The 9,282-nt window shown below is 42.4% G+C and overlaps 1 protein-coding gene across 1 annotated transcript in view; it reads right to left on the bottom strand.

Annotated features, from left to right (window-relative positions):
- Nucleotides 1-2,228: 2,228 nt before the first annotated feature.
- Nucleotides 2,229-9,282, bottom strand: part of LOC123540844 (polyamine-modulated factor 1-binding protein 1-like) — a 30,369-nt gene continuing 23,315 nt past the window's right edge. Inside the window, exons 5-7 of the mRNA XM_045326160.2 lie at nucleotides 3,649-3,729; nucleotides 2,906-2,983; nucleotides 2,229-2,463 (exon numbers count right to left, since the gene is read on the bottom strand). Of these exons, the coding sequence (XP_045182095.2) occupies nucleotides 2,381-2,463; nucleotides 2,906-2,983; nucleotides 3,649-3,729 (242 nt within the window). The 3' untranslated portion in view covers nucleotides 2,229-2,380. The remainder of the gene's footprint in view (nucleotides 2,464-2,905; nucleotides 2,984-3,648; nucleotides 3,730-9,282) is intronic.

Raw genomic sequence — 9,282 nt, 5'->3', positions numbered from 1 at the left:
AAATGAGAAATAACAAGTGTCTAATTACAGTTTGAAAGTAACAGATATAAGACAATGTATTACTAAATATATTATTCAATAAATGTAGTAGTATGCACGGTACTTCATGTATTAAGGTGAGTTTAGATCACACTTTGTTTCTATATACAGTGTAAGATAGTTATTATTCTATTTTTTTTTATAAAACTATACTGAGAAGAGAATGACTGAGTAAGTTTGCAGATGAAGTTATGAGAACAGGGCTTAGCTTGTCCGCCTCTCATCTTGTAGAATAGTTGTATGATACCAGTATTACCAGAATTATTTGCACAAAGTTCATGTGGGAGGAAAAAGTAGACCACTAGGTATTGGTGGGTCTTTAAAGGTGCAAAATAATGACAAATGAATAGACATAAATCTTAAAAAAATACTACACATTTTGAAATATAGTACTTAACATTACGATAGCCGTGCAATATTCCCTTGAAATCAACACATGTACAGAGAAACAAATAATTGTTACTGTATTTTCTTAGACTGACATGGGGGGTCATTTTGTCCTACTTTCATGTTTATCGCTTTTCCGTAATCGGTCGGAAATTCTTCGGGATTACGTGATTTTAAAATTATTTCAAACGAATATGCATTTAAGACGCGCAACAAAATAACTGTATTTCCATGATGGTAATAATGCACGACGAAAAATATGAGATGTACAAAATTTAAATTTAAAATTGACAGTGACATATATTAGGCCAAGACAATGTGTTTAATGTCTAAAATCTTATTAAATTAATGTAGCCATGTGTACATAAATAAGTGTATTTAGGTAAATTTCAATCATACTTTGTTTCTGCAGTGTAAGACAGTTACTCATTTATATTCTTAAAATTATACTGAAAAGTGATTAACTGAAAAAGTTTACAGACGAAGTTGTAAAAACACTTTTATTCGGGAAGGGCCTGAATTGTACTTATGAAAACTTGTAGTATAGCTGTATATTACCTGTATTATAAGAATGATTTTCATGAAGTTTTTGTGAGTTACAAAATTGTTGAATTCACTGTGCTAAGTTTGTAAAAATCACGTTATCGTTTGGGCATATGATATATTTTGCATCTATTTATAAATTATAGCCTCGTTTCGGAGGATTCTTCCGAAAAAGTCCGAAGATGCTCGACGGGTTCGTAAGCAGTCGGAAAGCTAACTTTCGGTTTGACATAGGCAACATTTTTTGTTTATTTGTTAGTTGTTCTTGAACATATTCATGACTATTTGGTCAGAACCGATGCAGTGGGCCATATTTTCAGTAAATAGGAAGTCTCAGCTACAAACTCTGGTTTTCATATAATACTCGTTCGGCTTTAGTAATGGACCTTTAAATGCTAAATATAGAAGGAGGGGAAGTGAATGGTAAGGGGGGAAATAGGGTCGTGGGGGGTGGCGGGGGAAGGAAAGTTGAACAGTAAAGGGAAAACAACGTTCCTTAATAACAATCATACTACATCGTAAACCACAATAGCGTAAACGCACATATACCAAAGATGAAAACACAACCACACACAACTAAATAACATAGAAAAACGAACAAGCAACACATAAAAAAACAGTAGGGCACCGTTTTTAACTCACAAAAATGTAAAGAGTATAAAACATTACAGAAAGGCTTGATGACGGCTGCACTTTTGACATACACTAGAAATGTAGAAATTTGATGGATACAAAGTCTTGACGGAAGGGCTTGAAGACGGTTGCACTTAAAAACTGTTGACATATATTAGAGATATAGAAACGTGATGTACAGAAAAACCGAGCAGAAAGGCTTAATGACGGCTGCACTTAGAAACTATTGACATACATGTATACAAGAAATATAGATACGTGATGGACACAAATGCCTAACGGAAGGGCTGAGGACGTCTGCACTTAGAAACTATTGACATATACTAGAGATACGTGATAACCACAAAAGCATATCGGAAGGTCTTGAGGACAGGTGCACATAAACTTTTATTCCCATCTGTGGCAAATTAGAAGTATCCAAAAATAAGAATGGACAAACAGACGGACAAAACAATTACTATTATGACTAAATGTTGTTTACTTTCTTCATATGCCTCTTAGAGCAGTATAATCTACATCCGAATTAACTTTGTAGCCATGGAATATAAACATCAGTATGTGAGTTCTGTAAACTGGGTCAAATACAATGCGAACACACGTTATTTCGCCATTTGCTGCCATTTTCTGCTCCAACCCATAAAGTTCAGGAATGTTGACGACTGCTGAAAATGTTCAGTTTTATCGGATTGTATTCATTTTGGTGTTTGTTCTCAGTGTCTACCTCTGTAAATTTTTAATGGATACATACTTTAAATGAAGATCATCTAACAAAAGAAATCTACTTACGGTTTTTCTTTTGAAGATATTGATCTTCCGCCGCCGAATGCTGTGCATGTACAGCCGTACTTGCATCTGTTTCTTCTGAAAACAAAAACAAACTACTAGTAACCCAATCAATATTCATTAAAGATACTTTTACTGATACACAAGAGCAACACATGTTTATGTATGGACGGACATTTTACAGACATACCAACACACACAACGATAGATGTTGTGTTTCCTTGTATATTTTATTTATATGATACTTAAATCAGTATAGTCTGTTAACAGACCGAACCACGTACCGGTCGTAAACACTCTAAAGTAGGCCAATATAATGCAACGACTCTTTTTTGTTCTCTTTTGTTTAAACATTCTCGTTTACTACTGGGAAAGTTTAAAAGTGATTAAAATGGCGAGTACAGTTTCTAAAAGGTTATTTAACAGATTGTACCCAATTCGCTTTTTGTTCTTGAATATGTACCACTATGAATTTAGGTTGGATATAGCTTTCGAATGAAGATCACTACGTTCTACATACGTTTTTTCATCTTAACATGCTGATCTTCCTCTTCAACCGAACGCTGTTCATATTCTGTCCCATTTGTTTCTGTTTCTTCTGAATAAAAAAGGAAACTACTGGTAACCCAGTTGATTAACTTCACAGCAAAGAACAACATGTTTTACTAGTACATTTGATTTTAAGGCAAACATTATTTGATTTAGTTTCATAATTTAACTTTTAATTTAACGGTCGAAACCATCAAGACTTGTGATGATTGCATCTAGTCTTTTTACAGAGAAACGCTATTGGCAGCAGTATCTACTGGACTATATGATTTGAAATATCAATATTCATGGAGAAAAGAATTTGGCGCATCAATCCACGAAATTTTATTTAAATGATATCATAATTGCTATTCTTGTTGTCTTCAAAATTTGAAATATATGAATTTATATTACCATGAAATAGTCGTTTTAGGCCAAATCAAAGCAAAATTATATAAAACCAAATAAAACAAATTTGGACAGATGACAACATGGCTGAATAAATTAAAGTCTGAGTACTTAATATCTACCTTTTATTTATGTGAAAAAAAGAAAACATTAAAGAAGGCGCGACCAGAGCTTTAGACTTAGCTATTCCTGTAAACATAAATGACTCTGAGAGTTGCTTTGTCCTTGCAGTTATGGGAATTGACACGCGTCAACAAATAACGTAAAATATATAAAAATGTAAATTCAGGTATACCGGGTATCTTGAAGTTCGGTAACCAACATTACCTTTCTTATGTCGGCGCAGACATGACAACTTTTTAGAAAACCATCTACATACATTTCTTTTCTTCCCTCGTGTTGGTGTTCCTTGAAGAAGTAGTATTAGAAAGCGTTTCATTAAATTGTAAGTGAAACATATATGAAGGAAACTTTCAACACAAAGGTCGTAAACAAGATTCAACGTTGACAAGATCCTTCACTATTTTCACAAATATTCATATTTTGTAATAAATCTGTTTAACAATAATTATACAGAAATATACGAAATCTTCATAATGGTTCAAGTACTAAAATTCGTGTATTTATAAGCTATAAATGATAATCTGTTCTGTACAACTTTGAATGTATTGTCAGTTCAAAGCGTATTTTGTTCGGGCAAAAATGGCATCATTAAAACACCACTAACAAAATGGCCACAACTTTAGCTCATAGAAGCTGATACAAGTTTTTTAAATGCAAACTGCAGTGCTATACATCGCTACATTAAAAGATCGACAATTCCAGAGTTGATTGAATAACTTTTATTTTAAACTTTAAACCTTCATTATTCCCTAGACTTACTTTCTATGAGAACGATATCCAAACTGACGGAGAAGTGAGATCAAATACAATATTATTAGGTTTCTAGTTGAATAACGTGGTCCGTTATTTTACCAGTGAGGCTTATTTCTTTCATTTTTAATGAATACAACTTTACATCAACATGAGCATAAATGTAATCCGTCAAAGTAAAGCAAAATCAGTGGAAACGTGTGATTAAAACACCCGTTTGTTTCAATAATAAAATGAACCGTACCATAAAAAAAAAACAACATAGTGAATTTGCGACCAGCATGAATCCAGACCAGCCTGCGCATTTGTACAGTCTGGTCAGAATCCATTGTGCTCGCTTTCCTTATTGTTTTCTATTGCAATTATAGAAACCGTTAGCGAACAGTGTGACGCAGTCTGGTCTGGATCTACAGTGGTCGCACAAACACCATGTTGGTTTTCTCATGGTGTGCCTCAATTAGTTTTTAGATTTTATTTTGTAATGGAGAAATGGTTGAGGCTATACTAAAAGTCTAAAACAAAGAAATATCGACCGAGAAAGTGCTGTTAAAATATCTAAAAACAAGTGCTACACTTTGTTACCAACTGAAAAAGGGAAATATTTAACTTCTGTTATGGCTTCTATTGCATTTTTTCCTTACCAAAAGCGCACAATGTACAACTATTGCTAGGCTACTATTATGCTATGGTAGGGTGTTAGGGTTAGTGTAGATGTAAGGTAAGACAGGGCAGTGGCAGCAGTAGTGGGTAGAGGGTAGGGCAGGGCAGTAGAGGTAGTAATGGACGGGTAGGCTAGGGGAGGCTAGGCTAGGGTGATAGGGGTAGGCGTATAGAATACTAGTAGGGGTAAGGGATAGGGATAAGTGTAGGTATGGTAAAGGTAGGCCAGGGTAGGCTGTAGGGTAGGCTAGGCTCGGCTATGTTAGGGTAGGGTAGGGTAGGATAGGCTACTAGTAGCGTAGGGTGGTAGGGTAAGTGTACATGCAAGATAGAACAGGGCAGGCCATGGGATAAGGGAGTAGAGGGCAGGGCAGCAGATGTAGGGGAAGGGGTAGGGAATCGTAGGCTAAGGTATGCTAGGCTTGGAAAGGCTAAGCTAGGCTAAGGTGGTAGGGGTAGGTTTGGTAAGGGAAGGATAGGGTTAGGGTAGGAGACGGGTACGGTAGGCTATGGTAGGTGTTGGTTAAGGTAAGGTTGTGAAAGGTAGGCTAGACTAAGGGAAGGGTAGGGTACGTTTTGGTCTGCTAGGCTATGTGGTAGGGGTAGGTTTGGGTAGGCGTAGGGTAGGGGTAGGTAGGTAGGCTAGGGTAGGACCGGGTAGTGTAGGGTGGTAGGGATAGGTTGGGATAGGGGTTGGGTACAGGTAGGGTAGAGAAAGATAAACTAGGGTTGACTGGGCACTGCTTTGCTAGGCTAGGTGCTAGAGGCTTAGCGTTGGGGGCAGGGTAGGTTAGGCTAGGCTAAGCTATTGAGGGGTAGGGTTGGATATTGTAGGGAATGGTAAGCTAGGCTAGGGTAAGCTAGGCTAGGGTGTAAGGGGTAGGCAGGAGTAGGGTAGGGGTAGGGCAATAGGCGGAAAAGGGCAGGGCAGGGCAGGGCAGTAGAGATAGGGGTAGGGACGGGTTGGCTAGGGTAGGGTAGACTAGGGTGGTAGGAGTAGGCTAGACTAGGCTAGGCTAGGTTTGCATGGGGTAGGTAGGTAAACGGCAGGGCAGGGCTATGGTAGAATGGTAGGGTTAGTGTAGATGTAAGGTAGGACAGGGCAGCGCATAGCAGTAGGGGGTAGAGGGTAGGGCAGGACAGTAGAGGTAGGGTATGGACGAGTAGGCTAGGGGAGGCTAGGCTAGGGTGGTAGGGGTAGGCGTATAGAATAGGGGTTGGGTAGGGTAGAGAAGGCTAGTGTAGGTAGGCTAGGCTAAACAGGACAGTAAGGGTAGGGATATGGGGCAGGGTGCGGTAAGGTAGGGTATAGTAGGGGGTATGGTAAGGTAAGTAAGGGAAGGGTAGGCTAGAGGAGGCTACTGCCTCTACGTTACTCCTACCCAAGCCTACTCCTACCACCTAGCCTAACCTACCCTAGCCCAACCTACCTCTAGCATACCCCTAGCCTAGCCTGCCTTTCCCAAGCTTACTTTACCCTACTCCGTAACCTAGCCTTCTCTACCCTACCCTACCCTACACCTATCCCTACTCTAACATACCACTACCTTAGCCTTGCCTTGTCTAGCCTAGCCTAGCCCAGCCTAACCTTCCCTACCTTACCCTACCCTACCCATTACTCTTACCATAGCCTAGTCTACCCTATCCAAGCATACACTACACCTACCCTACGCATTCCAAAACCTACCTCTACCATCTAGCCTAGCCAAGCCAAACTAAGCTAAGCCTACCCCTAGCCTAGCTTAGCCTAGCCTAGCCTTCCCTACCTTACCTTACCCTACTAGAACTACCAGAACCGTTCCTTGCCGATGTTCAGCCCTTCCCCTACCTCAACCTACCCTACCACCTTATTCTACCATATCCTTCCTACCTTACCCTTCCATACCCTACCATAGCTTACCGTACCCTATGATAATTAACCCTACCTCATACCATAACCTTCTCTACCCTACCCTACCGATACCCTACCCTACCCTGTAGCCTAGCCTTGTCTAGACTTACCTAGCCTAGCCTAGCCTTCCTTGCCTTACCCTACCCTACCCTACATCTACCATAGCCTAGCCTATCCTGCCCGAGCCTATATAACACCTAACCTACGCCTACCCAAACATACTCTTACCATCTAGCCTAGCAAAGTCAAACAAAGCTAGGCCTAGCCTAGCGTACCCTACACATATCCCTACCTCTAGCCTAGCCTGGCTTAGGCTAACCTAGCCTTCCCTACCAACCTTACCTTACCTACCATAACCTTACCCTACCAATACCCTATCCCTACCCTAACCTACGAAACCAAGCAAAGCCTAGCATAGCCTACCCTAACCTACCCAAACCCCTACCCTAGCCTAGCAAACACTAGCCTTCTAATCCCTAGCCTACCCTTCCATACTCTTTCTGCCTGGTGCTACCCTGTACCCCTACTGCCTTCCGCTCATTTTCTACCTTATCTTTACACTACCTCTACCTTACCCTGCAACTCTAGCCTACACTTCCTTAATTCTAGCATACCCTTCCCTGCCTTTAACTTACCCTACCTATCCCTACCTTACCCTGTCTAACCCCTACCGTACACTACCCTAGCCTAGCCTACCCTTCCGTACCTTACCCTACCCTACAAATACCCAACTCTAGCCTAGACTACCCTACCCGAGCATACCCTACCCTAGCCTACCCTTCCCTACCTACCCCTACTCTATGCCTACCCAAACCTACCTCTACAACCTAGCTTAGCCTAGCAAAGTCTAGCCTAGCCTACCCTACCTTCCCTTCCACTACCCCTAGCCTAGCCTGGCCTACCTATCCTTCAGTTCACTATCCTACAACCCTAGCCAAGCCTACCCCTACCACCCTAGCCTAGCTCCCCTAGCCTACCCATCCCTAATCCTACCTCTACTACCTGCTCTCTTCCTCCTACTGCCCTGCCATTCCGTTTCCTACCTTGCCTTTACACTACCCCTACCTACCCCTGCCACCCTATTCTAGCCTAGCTTAGCCTAGCCTAACCTAGCCTTCCACTTTCCCTTACTCCTAGCCTAGCCTAACCTGTCATAGTCTAAACATCCTTTCCCTTCCATACCCAACCCTAGCCTAGTCTAGCCATCTCTTTTCTACCCTACATTAGCATAGTCTACCCTGCCCTTGCCTCCCTACTACCCTTTCCTACTCCACCTTATTCTACCCTATCTTACTCCACCCTGTCCCTTTCCTGTCCCTACCTTACGCGTACGCATGCCTACCCCTATCACCTAGCCTAGATAAGCCAAGCATAGCCTACTCTAGCCTACCCTTCCCTACCCCTAGCTTAGCCTACATCACCCTTACCTAGTCTATCCTTCCCTATCTTACCCCTATCATAGCCTAGCCTAGCTTACCCCTCTACTCCCTACTGCCCTTCCTTGCCCTGTCCCACCTAAAGTCTACACAACCCCAACCACCCTTACCTAGCATACTAGTAGCCTAGTCTACCCTACCGTAGCCTAGCCTAACCTAGCCTAGTCTAGCCTAACCTTACCTACCATAGCCTATCCTACCCTGGTCTACGCTTCCCTTCATAACCCTATCTTACCTCTACTGCCCAGTCCTGCCATCTACAACCCTAGCATAGCCTAGCCTACCCCTACCACCCTAGCCTTCCCTTGCCTACTCGTCCATACCTACTTCTACTGCTTTGCCCTACCCTCTATCCCCTACTGCCTTGCCCTCCCCTTTCCTAACTTGCCCCTTTCCCTAGCCTAGCTTGGCCTAGATTTCCCTACCTAACCCTACTCTACCCCTACCATAGTCTACCCTACCCTACCCTACTCTATCCTACTCCTACCCTACCCCTACCTAAGCCTACCCCTACTTCCCTAGCCTACCTAGCCTTCCAAGCCTAGCCTACAATAGCTTACCATTCCTTACCTCTATTCCCTACTGCCCCTCACTGCCCTGTCCATCTTATCTCTACACTACCCCAACCACCCTACCGTAGCCTAGCCTAACCTAGCCGAGTCTAGTCTACCATAGCCTAGCCTACCCTAGTCTACGCTTCCTTTCCCTACCCTACCCTACATCTACTGCCCTGCCTTGCCAACTACCTACACCTACAGCCCTAGCATAGCCTAGCCTACCCCTACCATCCTAGCCTAGCCTCCTTTGGCCTACTCGTCCATACCCTACCTCTACTGCCCTACCCTACTCTCTATCCCCTACTGCCCTGCCCTCCCCTTTCCTACCTTACCCATTTCCCTACCTCTCCTTCGACCTAGCCTAGCCTATCCTACCTCTACCCCTACCATAGCCTAACCTGCTCCAACCGAGCCTACACTACACCTACCCTAAGCCTTCCAAAACCTACCCCTACCATCTAGCCTTGCCAAGCAAAACCAAGCTTAGCTTAGCCTAGCCCACCCTTCCCTACTTTACCCTATCCCTACCATAACCTACCTCCTG

Source organism: Mercenaria mercenaria, chromosome 16, assembly GCF_021730395.1.
Source record: "Mercenaria mercenaria strain notata chromosome 16, MADL_Memer_1, whole genome shotgun sequence".
NCBI lineage: Eukaryota > Metazoa > Mollusca > Bivalvia > Venerida > Veneridae > Mercenaria > Mercenaria mercenaria.
The sequence above is the reverse complement of the archived record's forward strand: the minus strand, read 5'-3'. Positions and strand labels throughout refer to the sequence as shown.